Source organism: Mastacembelus armatus, chromosome 18 (genome assembly GCF_900324485.2).
Source record: "Mastacembelus armatus chromosome 18, fMasArm1.2, whole genome shotgun sequence".
In the NCBI taxonomy this organism is placed as follows: Eukaryota; Metazoa; Chordata; class Actinopteri; order Synbranchiformes; family Mastacembelidae; genus Mastacembelus; species Mastacembelus armatus.
In genome coordinates this window covers 16850984-16874045 of record NC_046650.1, presented here as the reverse complement: position 1 = coordinate 16874045, position 23062 = coordinate 16850984, and the positions used below count along the sequence as shown (strand labels likewise).

At 40.3% G+C, this 23062-nt stretch overlaps 3 protein-coding genes and 1 long non-coding RNA gene across 4 annotated transcripts; 2 read left to right on the top strand and 2 right to left on the bottom strand.

Moving 5' to 3' along the window:
* The first annotated feature begins 2694 nt into the window (after positions 1-2694).
* Positions 2695-3660, top strand: LOC113142034 (uncharacterized). Its single transcript, XR_003296901.1, has 3 exons — positions 2695-2813; positions 3313-3424; positions 3559-3660. It is a non-coding gene; the product is annotated as an uncharacterized LOC113142034 (long non-coding RNA).
* Positions 3661-5718: 2058 nt separating this feature from the next.
* On the bottom strand, positions 5719-7150 carry LOC113125412 (ladderlectin-like). Its single transcript, XM_026298852.2, has 4 exons — positions 7084-7150; positions 6088-6299; positions 5907-6012; positions 5719-5796 (listed from the first exon to the last, which is right to left on the bottom strand). The coding sequence occupies exons 1-4, from the start codon at positions 7148-7150 to the stop codon at positions 5729-5731; spliced, it is 453 nt and encodes a 150-aa protein (XP_026154637.2). The 3' UTR covers positions 5719-5728.
* A 5436-nt stretch (positions 7151-12586) lies between these two features.
* On the bottom strand, positions 12587-14345 carry LOC113140970 (type-2 ice-structuring protein-like). Its single transcript, XM_026325127.1, has 7 exons — positions 14268-14345; positions 14074-14166; positions 13941-13976; positions 13633-13730; positions 13372-13506; positions 13180-13291; positions 12587-12898 (listed from the first exon to the last, which is right to left on the bottom strand). The coding sequence occupies exons 1-7, from the start codon at positions 14341-14343 to the stop codon at positions 12831-12833; spliced, it is 618 nt and encodes a 205-aa protein (XP_026180912.1). The 5' UTR covers positions 14344-14345; the 3' UTR covers positions 12587-12830.
* Positions 14346-15691: 1346 nt separating this feature from the next.
* On the top strand, positions 15692-22653 carry LOC113139595 (uncharacterized). The gene is made up of 6 exons (XM_026322897.1): positions 15692-15822; positions 18979-19329; positions 19827-20025; positions 20226-20290; positions 20413-20517; positions 21006-22653. The coding sequence occupies exons 1-6, from the start codon at positions 15774-15776 to the stop codon at positions 21695-21697; spliced, it is 1461 nt and encodes a 486-aa protein (XP_026178682.1). The 5' UTR covers positions 15692-15773; the 3' UTR covers positions 21698-22653.
* Positions 22654-23062: the final 409 nt, after the last annotated feature.

The following is a 23062-nucleotide window of genomic DNA, read 5'->3' as shown; positions in this document are numbered from 1 at the left end:
CACTGATTATGAAATGGAGTAAGCATCAGTCACCTCCTGGATGACGTGGATGACATCAAGCTATACACCAGGAGTGAGCGAGACATCGACTCACTGATCCACACCACCAGGGTCTACAGCAATGACACTGGAATGTCATTTGGACTGGACTAGTGTGGTCGGATCATAACAGAGAGAGAAAGGGTTGTCAGGACTGAAGGAACTGAATTGCCAAAAGGCAGCAGAGCAGATGTTGAGGGAAGCTACAAGAACCTTGGAATCCCAAAGGCAAATGGGAATCAAGAAGAAGCCGCAAGTAAAGCAGCCACAGAGAGTAAAGCAAGTCCTAAGAAGTCAGCTAAATGGGAAGAACAAGGTCCAAGCCATCAACACCTACGCCCTGCCGGGCATCAGATACCCCGCTGGTATAATAAGCTGGCCAAAAGAGGAGATAGAGGCTGCTGATGTCAAGACAAGGAAGCTCCTCACAATGCATGGAGAGTTTCACCCCAAATCCAGCATCCTGAGACTGTACACTAAGAGGACGGAAGGAGGTCGAGGACTGGTGAGCATTACAGCCACCATCTGAGAAAAACCACCAAAGATCCATAAGTACATCAGGAAGATGGCCCAGAGCGATGGAGTATTTAGTGAATATCTCAGACAGCAGAAGCCCGAAGCAGAGGTCTTACTGGAAATTCCTGATTTTATCATAAGGATATTTGATTTTTTATTCAAACCTGTTTATTTTCTGTTAATCTGAGACCTAAATTTGTAGATGACAGTTTCCTGCTACTTCACACTGCTCTGAGATTCTGTTGTTTTGTCCTCTAATGACATTTTTACACAACGTAAAGGTTAACTAATAAAACAGTTTTCACTGAGATATGGCACCACTGTCAGACTGGAAAATAACTAGCAGCTCACTAATGTCTGACACCTGACAGTCCATCTTTCTTTGGCTTGACTTGAAACCTGATCAGTGACACCAGTGAGACCAAACAGCCCCATCAGTTACACTGACATCACTTTAGGTAAATGACTGGTTTATAGACAGACAGTCTGACCTGGTTTCAGTTTGGATTGGATTAGTTAGTGCTGACTAACACTGCAGGCCTGTTTGACTTAAGTTAATGTCACTGTCCTGAATTTGCAGCTTTTCCTCCTCCAACGAAGATCCACCATCAGTTCCCCAAACAGCTCCCAGATCATGATGAAAGGTTGGATCAGAGTTTGGTTTTCCTTAAAACTGCCTGTTGACTCAAGGTGATGTTTCATTTGTTCATGCTGATTCTGAGCAGGTGGAATAATAAATATGTTTGTTCAGCATTGTAGCAGGCTAACATGCTGCTAGTGTGAGCAAAAACTACAGCTCCCATCAACATTTACCCAGAAATTCTCCACCAGCTGGGTTTTGTCTTTTATTTACATCCACAACATCAGCAGCAACAATCTGTTTACAAGGGATTTGAAAGGTTTTTGTTGTATCTCTGCTGCCTACAACTGTCTACACTGTTCAGTCTGTCCTGCTGACACGTCTGAACTAATAAACTCTGAGTAAAAGTCACATTAGGACGTTCTTTGATGTTATGGCCTTAAGGTTTGTGGTGTCTCTCTGCCGTTTGCACTGGGTGGCTCAAACAGCCGTTATCTGTGAATTTTTTTAATTAATTCAGGGCGTTGCTGAAGAACATTTATGCTCAGCAAACAGCTTCACAAAATAAATACCAGTGAATCCAACTCCCTGATCATCTGGTGTCTTGTCTTTGACAGGCTGTCAGTCTTTACAGGTCTGTTCCCTACAGAGATATCAGCCTCATCTTTAACATCTGCATCATCTTCACCATGAAGACTCTGATTCTGGCTGCTCTTCTTTGTGCCCTGTTGGCTCTGGACACAGCTCAGGGTGAGTATTACTACACTATATATTGTGTGTATATATGTTTATGGAATAGATATCCAGATGTTATAAATGTATATATTCTGTGGATCAAACCAAATGACTTCTGCGTTAAGTTTCCTAGAGCCCAACACAGATATGAAATGGATCAATATAATGTCTTTCCACCTGTTGTGTCTCTGGAAATGATGCTGACAGGATGTTCTACACAGAGCTGCACTGCCCAAATTCCAACCCAGTCTATTAGAGTTTGTGTTATTGGACTTTGACCACTTTGTTCATCAGAGTTAGATACAACATCCTGCACATTTCCTTCTCTCTGACTTACTTTAAGGCAAACTAAGGGCTTTGTACTTCTTCATACATTAAGACACATCAGAAATAAAACCTGATTATTTCCTTTATGGTCATTTCCCTGTTTTTTTACTTGCATCTTTCTCTTCGACCATATTTTCAAAGGGAAAATAGTCAATTTTTAGTAGCTTAAAACAATTAAGGGAAATAAAGGGAGGTCCAAAATTATGAGAAACTTAACATTGTACATTTTGCTTATCTTAAGGATTCAGGTTATTTTGTAACTGGGGTTGGACATTCTATAATGGCCATTGCTTCACCTATGTTCCCAAAGCCATGACCTGGGTTGACGCTCAGGTAATCAGAGTGATGTGGATTCAGTCCACAATGATTCTACACTGTTTATTTGGTCTGTGTTCACTTTAACACTGGCATCTATTCCTGCCTTGGTGTTTTCCTACTACTCAGCTCATTTTGCTTCTTTACTGACTCCACTGTCTGTTTATCTGCACTGTAGAAAAACTGCTACCTTCAAGGTGGAAACCTTGTATCAGTGCGTGATGCTAAGGAGTATGGAGTGATTCTGAAAATGATCCGTCAGGGTACAGCAGCATGGCTTGGAAGCACTGATGCACGAAAGGTAAACTGTTCATAAGGACAGTCTGACAGATAAATACTCAGCTGATATTGGCTTTGTCCTAATGTCATATTGTCACCATCACAATGAGCAGCCTACATTACCCACAATGCAACTGGCCTGCTGACAACAATGGACATGTGTTATGGTAGAAGCTGCTAATGTTGATTCTCCTTCCTCATTGTCAAACTTCAGTCCAAACCAACACTGACTCAGATCAGACACTCAGTCATTTTATCAGATGTCATGAAGTTCTTCTTTAAAGAACAACTATTGAATTCTCTTTCTGCACTGTTCACATAATCACTGACTCTTGGTGACTGATGTTGACACATAACAACTAATTCATGGCTTTGTAGCTCAAACCAGCCTGAATGTGTCTCTCCTGACTTATTCTGTGTCCCCTCCATCAACCCTAAACACAGTCAGTGTCCTGTGGTTGGATTTGTCTTCATCAGACACTGAAACACGTCACTACATTTGATTCTCTTCTGGTTTATAGGAGGGCAAGTGGAGATGGACTGATAAAACACCTTTCACATACACAAACTGGGCTCCTGGACAACCTGACGACTATCAGGGCAATGAGAACTGTCTGCACATAACTGCTGAATGTAAATCACCGAAATGTCACTATAGTTAAACAAACTATCTACATATTGATTAGACCATGGCCTCATTAGACAGTCTCAGGTCTCAGGTCTTGGTCTGTAGCACTGACTGACTCACATGTTGTTGATATTTACAGAGAAGCTGTGGAACGATGCGAACTGTGACGAGCTTCTTCCATCTGTCTGTGTCAGATGATCCCAGGTCTGATCCAGAGGCATGAAATCCCTGTGAAAAGCACAAACACTGGTGGAGGTGTGTTTGTCTTTGCATACTCTCACATTTTGTGCCATCAGTCTCATAGAACCTGAATTCTACTGTATCTCATTTGACATCTTCTATCATATCCAGTATATATCATCTGTTTCTTTTCTATGGCTGTAACGCTACTGAAGGAAGGAAGAGACAAGTAACATAAACAGGAGCTGGACTGTCTCTGAGGTTTTGTGCCTTTAATAAGAGCAGACTGAATGTGTTATGGAAAGAATGCTTTGAGCTCAACTTTATTCTGCAGTCTGACTCTTCTTTCTTGGCTCATGCCAAAATAAAAGTCTATCAGCATTGAAACCAGTTGGTCTGTGTTAATAAACTAATTTCTACAGTTCTTTTTTTTTTTTTAACCAAATACCAAACCCCCTCCAGCTATAATCCTATTTAAAATGTATGTCACTGTTTTGGCACAACAACTATTTGCAAAGCAAAACACATTCTCATTTGAGAAGAGACCAATCTGGTGCACACGATAAATTTACATTCGATTTAATTGTGATAACAAATTATTGATGTTGTCAGTGACGACATCATTTCCCATCATGCATTCAGTGTCCGTAGTCCATGCGGCCGCCTGGCTCAAGAACTGAGAATAATGTTTATTTTAAAGGTTATAAGGTATCATGTCCGCCTTGAGCTTGGTTCATGCTTGAATGTTTATTTATGAATTTATATTTATTTAAAACTGTTTAATGGATGAGAGGACCATCTTCTCTTCCTTCTCTGGCCCAGCAACATTAATGAACAAAATAATAATAATAAACATTAATAAACCTCCAGTTTTCTTGATACACTGCCCCCTACAGTTTGGGAGAATATCAGCTCATGCACAGACTTTAAAAGCCACAAACGTTCTCTCGTCTCGTACTTGTGGAAAACATCCAGCCTTTTTCTATTTCCTGGTCTGTTAAATTGTTGCAGCATTAATGCCTGTTTGTTTTGAAGTGATATGAAATAACTACCCAATCCATTTTTGGTAAAATGTCTTAAATGAATAAGCATACTTATATATACGCATCCCTATTTCCCAAGTTATGTCTAACAAAGTTAACATTAACTTTGTTTTTTTAAATCTAAAAAAAATAAAATAAAACATCAAACTAGTGAAACATCAGTTTAAAATCGTGTGTGTAAAAAGTCTGAAGCTGAGAAAACAATGTCATGTATGTGACTTTAGCTGTCGCAGAAAAAGGGTCTGATAATATTTCTACTGATTTTTTCTACATCATTGCTGACACTTGCCCAATATCATGGATGAGAAAAACACACATATTAACACAAAATGAACAAATGACACTCACTAGTAGGTCTCACCAGAACCAGCATGGTACAAATAAATGCAGCTAGAGTCAGAATCTTCATGCTGAGGTTGATGCAGATGTTTCAGATGATGCACCTGCAACACAAAGAGGGTTTGTCAGGGAACAGATGAGCCACAGCTTCATTAACCAGAGGACAGAAACTGATCAGAGACTGGGCAGCAAACTGACTGTAGAGCGAGCTCCTCTTCTTCTCAGTGTCAGCCTGTAGCTTCAGTTGTCCTGTGTGAGGGCACCGAGCACTGGGGCCGCTCTTTTATATCGTCACTCATGTTTTCATTAGGACAATTCCAGGGAAGACACATACACAGTCCAAACACCGTGTTAAAGTTTCTGTTTGCATTATGGTTGAAATCAGGGGTGAACTTTAACAATGGTCAACTTTTAAATGGCAAGTAGTTTATTTAAAGGTCAAATTGACATAACAGATGTGTCAACACACTGTTCAACAGCTCCACCTGGGAGAGTTACCTACTGTCTGCTGTTTGTCTGAAACCACTGCCTCTCCAATGTGTGTTATTTTGTGAGTGATGTGAAATTTGCCATAAAACAGAGCAGCTTGTTTCAATGCTGATAGACTTTTATTTTTGCAGAAGACGATAGAGAGTATTTCCCACAACAGAAAGACACAATAAGATGTAATAATAAGATACATAATCACTCAAACACACATCTAGCAGTGTGTGTGTGTCCTTTGTATGTTGTTCAGCCTGGGAATCATCAGATGGTTCTGGCACAAACAAATGGGAGGCGAACGTTACAGTTTTGGTCGTCCCAGCAGTTGTCATCTGTAAGTACCAAAGACACAGGAGTTCAGTGACTATAAAACTATGTCTGTGAATGGATTATGTGTAGTACATCATACTGACCTCAATAAAAACAGTATGTCATGATTTACTTCCATAATTCATCTGTAAACAGTGCTGCCGGCCCCTGTAGTTATTGAAGCCCCCACAGTGCCGATAGTTGAAGGGGGAACCATCGCTCCACAGCCAAATACCCTCCTAAAAACACACAACAAAATATCAACATGACAAAAAACCAACACTACTCATTAAATGTGTCACAGAGGATCAAACCTCCTGTGCATCAGAGCCTCCGAGCCATGCTTCTCTATATGCATGAGTGGCTGTCACTATCATCTTTTGAATCTCATGATACTCCTCAGCTCTGTGGACTGATGCAAGGTTTGCATCAGTCATAGCAGTCGGGATGTAACAGAAACAGCGTCTGTTGAATCCAGTCCAACCACTGGGACAGTAGGTTTGTCTCTTGACCACGTGACTCCCTCCTGAAGACAAAGTTCTAGAGGACAAATGTGTCTGGGAACTGCTTTATTTGATAACAACTGACTAAACACAAGCAGCTTTTTCCACCTCTAAAAACAGGGTCTCTGCAGGTTTCTAAGAGCTAGATTTAAGACTTTTTAATACCACGCCGAATGAAATTTAAGACCAATTTTGTAGAAATAAAATAAAACATCCCACAATACAACCAATTCCCATAACACACTGTTTATTGATATAAACTGTTTACACATCGTTTGATTCATTAAAACAAAAATAAAATGCCAGGTGTTTTCCGACAGGTTTCCGCAGCCGCTTTGTCTTATTCACACCGCATGTGGGTCTCCAAAGCTTTCATACCCATTATTCCGAGTTTTACACTTTTTTGCACCGGACCTCGAACACGTTGCCACTAACTGGACTTAACCACGGCGCAAAATTAGGGTTTTGTAACCAACTGTCATTAAATTTACATTTACCCATGGCAAAAGACTAATGATGAAACTTTCCCGCAGTTCACGCAGCTGCCGGAAAACATGTGTTAAATAAACTCCCCTCAAACGCGTATTTTAGTTGGTTCCGCCTATTTCGTTCTGCGTAACAAATACGCGAAAGGCTTTCAAATAAAATCTTCCTTATGGGTTCGGTTAGATTTCATTTTAAGACATTTTAATGCTAATTAAGGCCTTAGTTTTATAATATGGAATTTAAGACTTTTTAAGACTTTTTAAGGATCCGCGGACACCCTGAAAAATGTCCTCAGTCCTTGAACAAAAGGTGAACGCTCACCAGCAGCTTCACTCAGACCCATCAGTCCACAGAGGCCACACAGCAGAGTCACAGTCCGCATCTTCATGGTGCAGATTTTGGCAATTTCCTTCAATGAAAACAGAACAACATGTTGTATTATCTCTGCAGAGGAGACATGAGTCTCCAACCAGCTGAACCTAAGGAGAGTCTGTTACAAACCTGCTGGATGATCTTCTTCTCTTCTTCCTTCTCAGTGTCTGGATTAATCACCAGCTCTTTTATATACTGAGTTATGACTGTTCATCACATGCTACTCCGCCCTAGTATTTGTTAATTATTAAAAAAACGGTCATTTAATTATCATGCAACAGTATAGAGGCTTATCAGTGTTCTCCATACAACATCTGGTTCTACAGTGTTGTTTACTTTGAAGGCAAATCCTTCTGGAGCATGACAGGTGTCACCCATGACTCCCTTTACAGGACAGATGGATGTAGGTGTTAACCAGAAGATCAAATTGATAATAGTAGTAGATTTCAATATTACAGAATTTTTGTTTTGCTAAAATTATAAGCAGAACTTTATTACTGACCTTGTGTGAAGTGCTCCAGCCATGGGAGGATCCCTGAACAGGCCTATTGGGCACAGACCCAGGAGACAGGGAGGTCAAGGGCCCCATGGGGAGATGCAGAAAACAGAAAACAATTTCATGGATTCAGAACAACTACAATACAAAGAGACACAAATTAACTCGAAATCACAAACTGCTAAAAAAGAAAACTACATCAACAGACCCTAAATGTTTGTTGTTTCTTTAAATAAACAGGGTAGGGGTGTTTGTGTCCATTACCTCATTTTATTATAGTTTTTTTAAATGAATTATTTTAATGTTGGCCCAGACACAGTGACATTTTTAACATGTCCTCTGACTTTGGATCAGTTGTGATCAGAGATGTGAGTGTGAATGAGCCATAAAGACACATCCATGTTAAATATTTTTCCAACCTTTATTTACAGAGTAGATTTTATTGTAGAGAGCTGCTGGGCCCTTAGCAGATAAGAGGTTAAAAGGCCATTCCTTCAAAGTCACAACAAAAACTAAATCCTGTCCTATCTTAAATCACCAGGGGTATGTACACCTATGAACCTGTGACTGGAAAATAAGTCTGTATAAGAAGTCAGCAGAATTAAACCAACATTAATGTGAAGAAAGTCAACAGGGTGTATCTATGGCCCAGATTAGCTCACCGTTAGCCCGCAAACACACTCGAAATAGCCGGCACCGACCTGCTATATAAGCGGGCGGGGGGGGGGAGTACACTCGGTTTAGCTCCCGGGCATGGCAGCGGTCACAGCAGCGGGGCCAAACTGGCTCGTAAATGTGTTTTCCACAGGTGAGAGCTACATAAAGGGGGTTTGTTTGTCGACAAGAACCAGTCACCTCAGGCTAAACATCTGTTTTATGTGGCGGTGACGCTGTAATTTCAGCCTGACGGTACATGCGAGTGTGGGATGTGTCTATGTGCTGGAAGCGTTAGCTAGCGATTAGCATCTGCAGTTCGCGGGCTATTGGAGCGCTAACATCGATTAGCATCAGCGGCTAACCGGCTGCTAACGGGAGTAACGGTTATTAGCGACGGACGTTTGGTGCGATAAAACCTCGTAAAATGTCCAGGTCATCCAAAACCAGTACTCCCAGTAGTGGTGTTGCTTAGTGGGAGCTTTAAATCGTGTTTAATATTTTTTTTCGACGGTGTAAAAGTTAAGTGTAATATTAGTTTTTGAAAGGCGGTTAGCTCAGCTAGCATATTTAGCTAACCCAGCCAACCTGTAGCTAGCTAAACAGTTAGCTCTGGTCAGTTAGCTTGAAAAACTCATTGTTTTTTCTAATTAGCACAGGTAGATAGTTTATTCATCCCCCATGGGGGAAATTCAGGTAAGCAGATAACTGTTATTTACAGTTAACATAGATTTTTGCTTTTCTGTTTGTCATGTTTCATTTTTCCTCTTGCTGACTGCTGCAGGGAAACTGCTGTTGTCACTAGTTATAACAGACAAGGCTGTAGATCTACAGTGTCTATTCTTCTTCTCCTCCTTTGGGCTGCTCCCTTCAGGGGTCTCCACAGCCAATCATCTGCCTCCATTTAACCCTATCCTCTGTATCCTCCTCACCCACCCCAACTATCCTCATGTCCTCCTTCACTACATCCAAGAACCTCCTCTTTGGTCTTCCTCTAGGCCTCCTTCCTGGCAGCTCTAACCTCAGCATCCTTTTACCAATGTATTCACTGTCCCTCCTCTGAACATGTCCAAACCATCTCAATCTGGCTTCTCTGGCTTTTTCTCCAAACCATCTAACATGAGCTGTCCCTCTGATGTCCTCATTCCTGATCCTATCCATCCTTAACTTTAAGCTGCATCTCCCTGTCCTCCTGTCTGTTCTCTTCTGTCCTCTGTGTCCCATTTCTTCTTAGCTAACCTTTTCCTCTTAACACACTCTTGATCTGGACTGTAGCTGTCAAGTCATCTGGAAGAACCTCCTGACCCCCCAGAGCCTGTTTCAGCTCCTCCCTGAAAGCCACACAACACTCTTCCTTTTTCAACTTCCACCACTTGATCCTCTGCTCTGCCCTTGTCCTCTTCATCTTCTCCACCACCAGAGTCAGTATCCTACACACCACCATCCTATGCTGTCTGGCTACACTCTCCCCAGCCACTACTTTGCAGTCACTGATCTCTTTCAGGTTGGAACGTCTGCACAAGATGTAATCAACTTGTGTGCTGCTGCCTCCTTTTATATGTCACCCTATGCTCTGCAATTTTGCTGTAAATGTACCATAAAAATGAGATTTAATGAATTTTGACTTTTATTGAAACTTGACAGAAAGCACAAAAATGATTTTTTAATGACATCTTCGTGTGTTTCTCTTCCTCTGTAGTTGGATATTTCCCCCTGATGAAGTTAACACAGTGACGTCGTGTGGACAGGTGCGTGTACTGCAGGCTGTACAGCAGGTACAACAACATACATGCTGAAGCTAAATCAGCATCAATACAGCTTTTATTATAAAGTTGGCCACAGTGCCATGCCAAATTTGCAACTGGCCAATAGTCAAATAACAATGCATGTTTAGAGGACCTTAAACTCTGTGATCCTGTGGCTTTACTGTAATTTGTGTGAGCAGTGGGGGTGGGAAGGAAAGGAGGAAAATTCCCATCACTACAGTAATTTATTCCTCTGAAACAGCTAAATCAGCACAGGTAGAGGATCACCCCTGCTGCCCCGTGCTCCAACTGTCCCCACATCCTGCTCCTTATCATGCCACAGCATAGAGGAAACATGTTTGGACAGAGTGTTGTTTACTTTGTAGGCAAATCCTTCTGCAGCATGACAGTTGTCACCTATCAGTCCCTTTATAGGACAGATGGACACAGTTACCTAATATAATCTGATTATTAATCAGAAGATGAAGTTAAATGAGTATACCAAATCCCACAAATAATTTTTTTATTTTTTTGGGCTGCAGCCCATGTATCTGCTGAACGGTTTTTGGAACAATAATTTGGTTTGTCTGGTCTTGAGTTAAAATAATGGTATAAGTGTTTTCATTTATGTCTGTGCGGTGTGTGCGCATGTGCAGCCATGCCACAAAGAGGTGTCAACCTCGCCCCACGGGCCCTCGTAGACGCTGGAAAGAACCTGCGTGGATCGATGCCGTTTCTTCGCATATAAAAATAAGTAAACCTAGGATTAAGAGTTCAATAATCCTTGTATTAACTCAAGAAAAGGTCAGGGTCCGGTAAATCGGGAAAAATTGATAAAAAATAAAAAATGGATTTACAGATGAAATGCAGAGAAACAAAAGGAAAATTTAAAATGAAAAATCTCCGACCACACCCTTTGCAGAAAGTGATATGTATCAGCCAATGATCTTGACAAAGAGCCCTGAATCTCCTTTTCTGAAAGAGCCCCTCCTAAACAACATAGGGAGGTTTCTCCCGTGTTGGAAGACTTGTCAATCTCCCCCAATTATTTACCATATATGGTATAATTTCCCTTTTGTCGCTGGCTCTGCTTTTATGTCACGTTTACTCAACATCAGTTTTGTCCTGCCAGCACATGTTTTCTTACTTAGCCTGAGTTCAGTTCAGTTCAGTTCACTGTTATGTAACAATTCTGGATCTGGTCTGGAGCTTCACAGGAGCTCCAAAACAAAACACATAATGAAAAAGAATCATAAAGATATCATGGATAATAAAATATTTTAGACTTCTAATTTTCCAGAAGGGATGATCAGTAAAGCCCAGGAACACACTTCAGAGGGGCAATTAAGAGAAATCACATATACTTACTATCTGTTGGACTCATGTAGTGGTGGGTAAGAGACTTTAAAAACAATGATCATTTGAACACATTATACCACAGTTCTTCAGGTTTGCTGTCAGCTCATATTAGCTGTTGGAAATGCAAAATAAATCGTTTGTGTCATGTAGAGAGAGAGCTGACAAAGATAACTGCAGCACCACCTTGTGGACAGATGAGTCTCCTGCAGTTTTTATTGCTCTATGACAGGAACTTTAGAGAGATGTCCTGCAACTACAGGAAGTCAGTGAAAAGTTTGTCTTCTCTAAGCAAGATATGTATCAACTTAAAAAGTGTGCAACATAATATAAATGATTTTACTTTACTGGCATTATTATGAGACGCAGAGAATTTAAATCCTTAAAGAAAACAAAGGTAACACTCACAGACCAGGTTGTTTCAATGCTGATGACTTATTTTTTGCATGAAACATAAAAGAAGAGTTACATTTGCAGAAAAAGTGGCCACTGAGAAACTAAATGTTTATTTTGAAAGCAGCCTGGACCATTTCATGAAAGAAAACACTGTAGAATTGTCAGATTGTGCTAACTGTGTCAAATTTGAAGTTGTTGTCTGGTATTTTGCTCACAACCTCATAGAGTCATGTATTTAGAAAAACAAGTAATGACAGCATTTGCAGTTCCTGTGTTTTCTGCAAGGGTTGGTCATAAATGTGATCTGATCTTTACCAAAGTTACAAATATCAACAAACACAGTTTTTCTAAGCTGTTAGAACAGTGCACTTGAAAAACACCAGTGACTTTAAACTCTGAATTCTGAGAAGGAAAAAAAGTTTTTGTTTTTTATAAGCTTCTGCTGTTGATCGTTGACATGTAATAAGTTTTTCTTGCGGAAGTCAATCTGTTAAATGACATATTTCAGTTCAGTTTGGTTTTCTGATGTGTATCTAGTGATGACTCAGCCTGTATGTTCCTCTTCAGCTGTCAAAGCAACATGGGCTTCATTTCTCTTTATTTTATTTTTAAATAGGATTATACCTTGAGGCGTTTGGTATTTGGTTAAAAAAAAAAAAGAAAAAGAACTGTAAAAATGAGTTTATTAACACAGACCAAATGGTTTCAATACTGATAGACTTTTATTTTGGCATGAGCCAAGAAAGAAGAGTCAGACTGCAGAATAAAGTTGAGCTCAAAGCATTCTTTCCATAACACAGTCTGCTCTTATTAAAGGCACAAAACCTCAGAGACAGTCCAGCTCCTGTTTATGTTACTTGTCTCTTCCTTCCTTAAGTAGCGTTACAGCCATAGAAAAGAAATAAAACAAGGTATAAAACCTTCATCTTATGAATGAGTCTGATAATACAAATGCAGGTGAGTGTGTAAAGATAAGCAGTAACAAATCTCTCAATGTTTCAGGTGGTCTCTGACGGGTACTTGAAGCCTCTGTTCCAGTCCAGGTATCACTATACTTTCTTGGCGCAGACAGATGGACGATGACCGTAACATTCTAGATCATCCCAGCACTTCTGAGCTGTAAGTACAAGGCACAGCAGCCAGTCAGTGCTACATAGAAGTGTTTACTGAGACCAGTTTATCTCGAGGAACAGGGGAATTGGTATTTAAATCATCACCACACATATTTCCACGAGTTAAAATATGTTTAATTCTGCTATAAATGATATAATATTGCACATTGCAAACAACAAATGAACATGGGACTTTCTAATTGAGACAGGCTTTATTTCCAACTCTTTTTTTAGCCTTCATCATTTAAAACACTCACTGAATAAGGCTCAGAGGTTTTGGATTTACCTGAATAATTCATCTGCAAACAGTGCTGCTGGCGCCGAAAATTACTCGGCTCTCCGGGACACCAGTTTGAATAGTGGAAAACTGTGCCATCACTCCAGAGCCAAACATTGTTCTAGATGAGAAAATTAAATAGATTAAGAATTAGGAATGGTTATTACATACCCAACAAATGAGTAATGATTCATAAAATACCTGTTGTGCATTAGAGCCTCCAATCCATGTTTGTTTGTAGTCATGACTGGCAGTCATTATCACCTTCTGAATTTCATGATACTCCCAAATGTTATGCACTGATGCCAGGTTTCCACCCATGGACTGGCAGTTTCTCTGCAGTGGAGAATAACAGTGTGAAGTGGCCCAGAGAGGAGCAATAGCAGTAAGCAGGGCCAAAAGAGGAGTCCAGTTAACTAAGTGTTCAAATCAGTGTAAAAAGAATAAACTCAGTGATTTTACCTCAGCTTCAGCCCAAGTCAGGGGTCTTGGAATGTAATGGAATAAACGGTTCCTGTAGCGAGACCAAAACATGAACCTCTTGACCAGGTGGCTCCTTGCTGAGGACAAATACAGACTATTTAATAATCAGTTCATTACATTGATATATAGTATTCACTGTGTAATGTGAAGTAAAACCAAAACAACAGCTGTACACACTGTCAGTCAGTGATACTTGTTTTATTATGAACAACGTTAATAATATGAGTGGAATTTCTGGTTCCATCCCCTTCAGATTTTATGATTTGTCATATTTTAGTCTCACTGACCTGTTTGATCGTTTTCATCCTTTGCTTCTGGAAGATCTGGATAGTTGGACACAGCAGTTATTGACTTAGTTTCTCTCTCTGCATACAGACCAATACATACAAACCATCTTGGTGTTTTTAATGCAGTTCTCACCTGCAGCTGGAGTCAGATCCATCATGGCACAGACACAAAGCACAAAGACACCGAGCATCTTCATGGTGGAGATCAGATTATACAGATTTTTACCTTCAGCAAAGAGAACCATACATGTTAGGAATCCTTCTCACACAGTGACTGACAGTTCATTAAAGGAAAGAAGGAAGATGATCAGAGGGTTTGTGGCAAACCTGCAGCAGAATTATCTTCTTCCTTCTCAGTGTCAGCCTCACACGAAGGTGCTGAAGAAGCCAAAGAGCAGCTCATAAATACAGTTACTTATCTCCCACAAAATGAGGAACTGATGACACAGCAACACACAAAGCTGCAATATCATTATTAGGAAGAATAGTCAAAACACAGGCGATCGAAGTACAAATTCAAAGGAAATGTTTGTTCATACTCATGTGAAAACTCATTAGTGCAACAGGCCTGATTTATTAACTCTGTTGAAATTATATTGCTAGAAAAACAATAATAGTGAACCTAAGCCTCTTGTTTTTATCATTAAAGAAACATGCAAAGAAGTTTTTCTTGTGCAAGTCAAAATGCCATATTTCAGTTTGGTTTTCTGATGTGTATCTAGTGATGACTCAGCCTGTATGTTCCTCCTCAGCTGTCAAAGCAACATGGGCTTCATTTCTCTTTATTTTATTTGATGCTTGTGATGTTGTTGTAAAGCTCTGCTTTTTTCAGGAATTACTGCACAGTAATGTGCATCATATTTGACACTTGTGAAGTTTGAAAAGCAATTACCATGAAAATCACAATTTTTGTGGTAATCCAGTCCAACCACTGGGACAGTAGGTTTGTCTCTTGACCACGTGACTCCCTCCTGAAGACAAAGTTCTAGAGGACAAATGTGTCTGGGAACTGCTTTATTTGATAACAACTGTATCATAGCACAGTGTAAAACTCTTCTGTCCTGCTGTCAAATGTTTTGTTCTTGACTTTCTGCTGCAGCTGCAGTTCAGCTTTCTGCCAGCAGGCTGTGGCCTAACTGGTTTGAACAGTGCTGGAAGAAATACCCAGTGCCTACAAATACTTTACTGCAGTAACAGTAGAAACACCACAGTCTGAAAATCCTCTGTTCCAAATAAAAGTCCTGTATTCAGAGTGAAAGTCCAAAAGGTAAATGGAAGCCTACTGGTTATTTTCCATCACTGGTTTTGAACAGTGGAAATTTTTGTCTGTAAATGGTTGCAGGCATGTGACCCGGAAACTTCCACTCAGCTCTAAGCCTTTTTACAATATACCTGTGTGACATTCAATTATCATCTCAGCAGGTCCGAACTTCAAACCCTGTAAAAAAAAAAAAAAAAAAAAAATCAAAAACTTGGTGCAGATGTCCTGATGTTTAGTTATAACTTGCCCCATAAATTACCAGGAGGAATTTAAAATGAAAGGAAAGTAGGTAGTTAAATGACCCCAGTGTGTATTTGTTTTGCGTAATTAATAAAAAGTTAAATATTATGCTGTATGTATGTAATGCTGTAGTTATAGTGACAGTAATCACTATATATACAGCATTACATACATAGGAGGAGTCAAAGCTCTGAGTTTTCCCACTGACATTGAACACCCCACTGCATGAATGAAGCTTGATATCAGTTACTGCAGCCACTCACCTGATCAGATGTCGAAGCACTGCTGGTGCAGGAACTTTTCATGTTTTCTTTTTTCCCAGTGGAGAAAATATGTTTTATCGTCTTTTCCTCGTTTCCGCTCTGCTGTCTTGTTATACAGGTATGTATCAATTTGTTGTCCTTTTAATAAACGGGTTTGTTATTGTTAATATAATAGTTAGAATAAGCTTTTCTGGTTGAATGTAAGACCTGTCGGCAACGTTGTGAATAGCGTATGTTTGTATTTGTCTTTAAGGCTTTGGCAGGTCAGACTATGTTTATTTTAAAGGACGCAATGGAAAGGGTGAAACGCACAAACAAACACATGTTCAGCTGAATTTGCGTCAGACTTTGGTAGTTTTACTTCTTATCAGGCCAAAGTATATTTGGCTGCATGTTGGCTGCACATTTTCAGGAATGCATTAGGCCTGTTTTGGTTTTGTTCATATCTGAGGTTAGGGATTTAATTCCAACAACACAACCCCGTGTTTCCTGTCATTTTAATGAACTGCCTTTAGCTGTTTGGTCCTTTACCTCACAATTTCTGACAAAATGTCTAAAGGAGGAAAAAGATCCAGGTTAAGACATGTAGATAAACCTTCGTTCTTGTAACTTCTTATATAGTTTATTGCTTTCTAAAAATCCTTCTGGTTAGAGGGGAAATTTGGGGATCATATCTTGGTTTTCATGAGTTGAAGTGTAACTATTGGTTTATTTAGAATATAAGATGTGTTTGTTGACGCTTACCGCTCTGTGGTCACTTGATTGACGTTATAATAAAGGCTCTGAGAGCTGGGATGTTCATGAATCCTGTTTGAACGCATCAGTACAGCTTTAAAAAGGAAAAGTTCAGTGTTATTTTTATGATCACAGACAAACAGATCTGATTCTAAACATAAGACCGGTCCCTTGACAATCCTTGCAAATCCTGCTGTTCGAGTTTTATGTGTGAACAGTAGAGATCGCAGGACTGCACAGTACCAATTAGTTCTAGTAAAGTCACTACTAATCCTATGACATAGAGACAGACAGAGGCAAAGTTATTAAGGTTTCTGAGAGTTCAAGTCAACATCCAAACCACAAAAATACCCAGGGAGCTAGATTTTGTTTTTACTACCCAATTGCCATCAAAGCAGACTCACATTAACCTCAGCTCATTTTGAGTGGAGACAAATACACTAGTTTTCTGTGTCAGTGCCTGCAAATTGTAAACATTGACATAATTACATCTTTTTCTGTCAATCCAGTGTAATTTTTCAGGGCTGAATTTCAGTCTATATTATATTTGGCTACTACTACAATCACAAAGTGGCAAAGGAATGAAAGTTTGCTCACTATAGCAACAACTTTGAAGCATGGATGTCAGATGAGGAAAATGCTGAACCCAGCCATGCAAAAAAGTCCACACCTACTAAACAGTTTAACTTCCTATATAGTACTGTGCAAAGGCTTTAGGTGCTAGAAATACGCAGTAGACACTTTTACTATGAATTACATGAATAGTTTTTCACTTATCAGTTAACTGTGTGCAGTAAAGTGAACCAAACCTAAATCTAATCAGTATCTGCAGCACTCCCCTTTGCCCTTGAACCAGCAGCAGTTTTCTTTGATATGGCCTGCAGTAGCTTTGTCTGGGTCTTTGCAGCACCTTGGAGAAGCTGCTGCAGTTCTTCTGCAGATTCGGGCTGTCCCATTGTTTCTGTCTCTTCATATGATCCCAGACTGACATGATCCCCACAGATCAGGGCTCTGTGGGGGTCAGACCATCTGCTGCAGGACTCTGGTTCTTCTTGCCTCTGAAAATAGTTGAACTATAGTGAGTCCTTTATGGACTCAAGGATCATAGTGATCCTTGGATCAGTCAGACACCTGATGGTGTTGTGTGGAGAGAATCTAAAACATTTGAAGTGCCTTAAACCTCTGCACAGTACTGTACATAGCCAATAATCTCGTTTTCACCCGTGTCAGTGTAATACAGCTCACTATAAGGTCATACATGATCAAGGCGCAAGGTGGAAGGGCTGAAGCGAAACTGCATTCCTGTGAGAAGATACTGAATAAAGAATGTACAGTGGAAATTTCCATTGTCCTGATTCATAGCACAACAATTTCTGGGCTGGTGGCCAAATGACGCACAGGTGTTTGTTCTGGTTCCAGTGGGTCGAGGTTCTTCTGCTTCATGATGGGATGGTAAAACGGGTGGTTTTACAGTGTCAGCAGGATTTCGGAGCTCTTGTTTTTAACTGGTGTCAGTTGAGAGTTTCAGGCCAGCCCATACATGCAGCTCCCACAGATAGCATGTTTAAAAAAAAAAAAAAAAATTCAAGGTTGCGTAAACAGAAGTAGAAATGTATCTGTAGCATGTGGTTCAAGCCCAGCAAGTTTGTAAAACGTGTGTGGGCGTGTGTGGTGTTAATCACACTTTGACAACTGAAACCTGCTTACACACTCTCACTGAGGGGACTCTGCTTCCTCCTGGGCCCAGATGCTGGTGCCCACAATGTAAATCACTGAATTTAAGGGGATGTCTCGGTGTAATGTTAGTGAAAGGTTAGGAGTAGGTTAGGGTGAGGGTTGCGGTTAGCAAGGTAGTGGTTATGGTTAGTTAGGGCGAGTCTTCAGTAAATTAATGTGTGGGTTGGGGTGTGGGTGCATGTTTTGTGTTTACATGTATTTGTATTTATGCTACTGCGGTAACCAGAAACACAACAATATGAAGCTACACCAACCTCACAGTGTCAGCAAGGTTTAACAAAACCTCTACGTCCAACCAAGAGACAGTTCCAACACTCAAACCCCCACAAAACCACAACCACAGGCTGACTTTAGCACAAACGCAGCAGGTTGTTTGTTGTGCTGAGAGTATAATCCTATTTAGTTCACAGGCAAGAAAGTGGTGTCTTCTCATCAAACTCTGGGCAAGCAAAAAAAAACAAACTATTTCTATTTAAAGCCTATTTTAGCTGAAATCACAAGCTCATTGCTGTTGGAATAGCACAGGTGTGGCAGTAGTAATCTTATACATGTGTGGTCTTTCCGTCATTATCACTGGGAGGTGGCAGTTCATTACACATCCTTAATTAAAAGTCCATTTAAAACAAGAGTATCAGTAAATTATCCAATGTTATGTCAATGAGTTTTTTTTTTATTGTGGAGTGTTGAACTTGCAGTTCCTTTTGGGCACTGTAGATGTGGTGCTGTGTTGAGCAGAAACATTGTATGACACTGTCTGCTATGGAGAATCAATGAGGCTTCATGTTTTGGTGTCCCCCATCAGGTGACTCCTCAGAGCGTGATCCACCAGAGACGGTCCTGGCCTTTGCAGGTGGGGATGTGATTCTGCCCTGTACTTTCCACACCAATGCCAGAGGTGACTTACCCACAGTGGAGTGGTCCAAGATAGATCTGGAGCAGAAGGTCGTCTTTCTGTATCGGGATGGCTGTGAGACTCATGAGATGAAGGACCCGGCCTTCAAGTACAGGACGAGCCTCACAACAAACACATTGCAGGAAGGAGACGTCTCCTTAAGGATCTCCGATGTGAAGCTGTCCGATGCAGGGAGGTACCGGTGCATGCGGCTCTGGAAGAACACCCACAAGGAATTCACGTTTGTGGAGCTAATTGTGGGTATGTCCAGCCATGTGCATTCAAAGTCACATAAAACCTCCCAGGTTGAGTCTAAAACTGCTTCAAACACTCAACAAATGATTTGAAGATGTCACGCTGTGAAGGGTTTTTAAGATTAAACAATCTGTCAATTCAAAAATAATTTAATAATGAAACAGTAGCGGCTGTGCATTAATTATGTTTGGGTCACAGGTATGAAATGAACTGGGTGTGAAGGGATCTGATTACCTAGTAACACTTGCGTATGTTGACATAAATTGCACTGTCATTAACTTGGAATGGTAAAAATAGAGCCAAGAGCCACATGTGACATCACAGTGCTATACACATTTTAATTATTAGGTTTACACCTTGTTCAGGCGTGGTGCTGCAGCTTTGTTGTTCCCATGAAGTCTCTCTGGCCTATTGCCCTGTTGACCACATTAATGATAAACTGGTAGAACTGAAGTGCTCTGTTGAACATTCAAAGGTCACTCTGGATAATTCTTGTTTTACAGAAGCACCTTCTGAGCCCACACTGTCGGTGGTGTCCGCTGAGGGTGGAATAGTGACTGTGCAATGTGAGGTGAACTGCTTGCGGAAGAAGTGCCAGATCATATTTACGGATGATCAGGGAAACCGCATCCCTGCTGAAGACACAAATTGGGAAAACTGCACCCTAAGACAAAGAGTGACTCTCCAAAACGCCAGCAAAAGGTTCGCATTCAGATCATTACTTAAATCAAGACTACAGGAAGTGTAGTCCTGATGAGCATGAATCATAGATGTGGACTGGATTACACATCCAAAATGAATATAAATTAAAAGTTTATAATATCAGCAGAACTCAATTTAAAAAAATAAATGTTCGATTTCTAAATAAACCTAAAGTTTTATTAATGGCCTTTTCATCGCAGAGTCACTTGCAGAGTTCAACAGCCAGAATTCAAAGAGACCAGAGACAAAGAGATTTTCATACCAGGTACACTGGAGCTTTAAATCTGAAAGCACATAAGTCACGTTGTCACTGTGATTTAGATATTTTGTAGTTATGAAATATCACATAATGCCTTTCTTTGTCTAAACTGTGTATTGTTATTTCAGCTGACTACTTGAAGCTCCGCTGTCTCGTCATTGGAATCGCCGTGGGCTCAGCGGTCAGTTTAGTTTTCGTGTGTGGACTTCTTGGATTTTTATTAAAGAAACATGGTAAGTCAACCACTGACACAGTATTATATTAGTGATGGAAACTCACAGCTCATTCTAAAACTGGCATGACTGGTTTTACCGCCACACTGAGCAGATGAGTGCAGTAACTTTAAGGACCGCAGACCACAAAGAGCCGGACTGGGTTTCTAAACATGACACCTTTAATTCCTGATCGCCTCAAACCAGAAGAATTAACTGTTTAACTGTTCACCCAGGCCTCAACACAGAGTCACTGTAATGTATAAAATAATGATTTGAGATATGCTGAGACTTTAGACTCACTTGCGACATCAGCATCAACTCACTCAGGCCTCAGAAAGCTGCTTCAGTGAAATAAACAGCTGCAAATGATCAGTGTTGAAATGTGTCTTTTAAAGGATAATTCTGCACAAATTTACTGGATTGACTACTCTATGCTGATTCTATAAGAACTTGAACACTGAAAAGTGTGTGTTCCTAAAGGCACATCTTCTTCTTTATTCCTACAGTTGACAGACGGAAGCCAAAGTTCAGGCTGGTGTCTAGGGAAAGTGCAGCGTGTGTTCCCTGTGAAGAGGTGCTGCTCAATAAGTCACACCCTAACATGACAAACGGCACCATTGAGGAGCTGCAAATACAGGTGCACATCCTCAAGTCAAACCTTCATAAGAGAGAAAGGACCATCCAGAAACTACAGAACGACTTAAGATCTCAGCTAAATCCTGTCCAGCACAACCAGCCAGCAACTGTCTGTGATCCTTCCCAGCACTCACTCTCTGTCCCAGAACCCGTCATTCCACTGTCAGTCAAGAAACAAGAGACCAGCATCCACGTCATTGCCCACTGCTCAAATCTAGCCAGCTCAACCAACAACAATGCTCCAAAACCTGCCAAATCAGCCCAGAACAATGATCTAAAACCTGGACTACCAAGGCAAAGCAGCGCTCCAGTACCAGGCCATCGCATCCAAATAACCTGTCGCACAAACAGCATCCCAAATATTTTTCCTGCGTTGTCCTCCAGCTCCAACGCTTCAAAGAAGAAACTAGGCAGTGTTGGTCGTTCTAAGAGTGTGTGTTATGCTGATCCTGAGCCAGTAGTTGGCAAGATTCAGCGCAGATCCTTCTCGGGATTATCATCATCAAACTCTAACCACTACACCGTCCTGGTAGACGTATGTGAAGAGCTACCCCAGTCATGAGAAAAGAGAGTCTCACATCTGGATTTTCCCAAATGCTGGCAAATAAAAACTTCTCAATTGGTGTGAATGGGCAGACATGATTGGTTTTAGGTGAACTGATGCTTTTTTATATACAGGGACAAGGGTAAAACATGGTTGTTCTAACAAGAACTCACATTATTATTAATAATAATTATTATTATTAATGCTGTCAATCGATTAAAAAATTAGCAAATTTGAAAAATAGTAATTTAAAATACTAGTATTTACCTGTAAATGTGTTTAATGTGCACATTAAGTAGCATTAAGTAGCCTGATGCTAGCACACAATGATAGATGCTGCGGTGATGGCAAGAAGTCAGGGTCAAACCTTATTAAACGATTAATTTGCATTAAAAAACATCAACACGTTAACATATTTAGATTAATCGCATGTGTTAATGCATAAACCTTGACAGCCCCAATTATTATTATTATTATTATTATTATTATTATTATTATTATTAATAAACTGGTGCAGAGCAGAGAGCTGCAACGTTATTTAATCAACTTTTCAGATAATGACCTGAAAACGGCCTCAAACGTTTAGGTGCTGGGATAAGGTAACTAACAGCCATGGGAGTGATAGTGACCTTTTTAGTTGCATGTCGTGTATTAAAGAAAGAAAACAAACACATGCGAGGGAAAATATTTTGTTTTCCGTTGCTGTGATGAGAGCATGAGCTGCTCTGTCTTATATCAAACCTGACTAACCTGTGAATGAAGGTTTTTGGTTTGTTTTGTTTTTTTTTACAGTTGCTTTAAGCAGAATAGATTTATATGAAAATGCTCAGGACTCATGGAGTTACCTACAGCTATACCTTCTGTCCTCCTTTTGCACTTTTACACAGCTGCTGTATTATGTATTACATATTGTAAAGTGTTACTGTAAGCTGTGATGGCTGGGGTTGTGTAAATAAGTTCAAAACTGTTTAAACTGTTTGATTTCTATGCTGTTTTTTTATATCCACTACAGTCTGTGATGAAATTAAACTCTTTGATTAATTTCTATGGCCACTTCATTCTTACACTTGTCAGGAAACGGATAAAGGGCAAAACATTGCACTTTTAATTTCCCTGTGAATTTGTTGAATCTGCTGGAGCTGCAGACGCTGAAGAGACAGCTGGATACACAAAAACACCCATGGAAAATCATGCACCTGCTAAATGTTTTGCCTTTTAAAGCAGCACCACTTCACATTTGGGGTCTCTCATGATAAAATCACAAAAACCATCACCTGGGCAATATTTTGTCTCTTTCAGGCCATTGTTGACCTGTGACTTTACTGCTTCACAGCTCTCCTCAAGCTGCAGCACTTTGACACAACTCATTAGTTCACTGGTGTT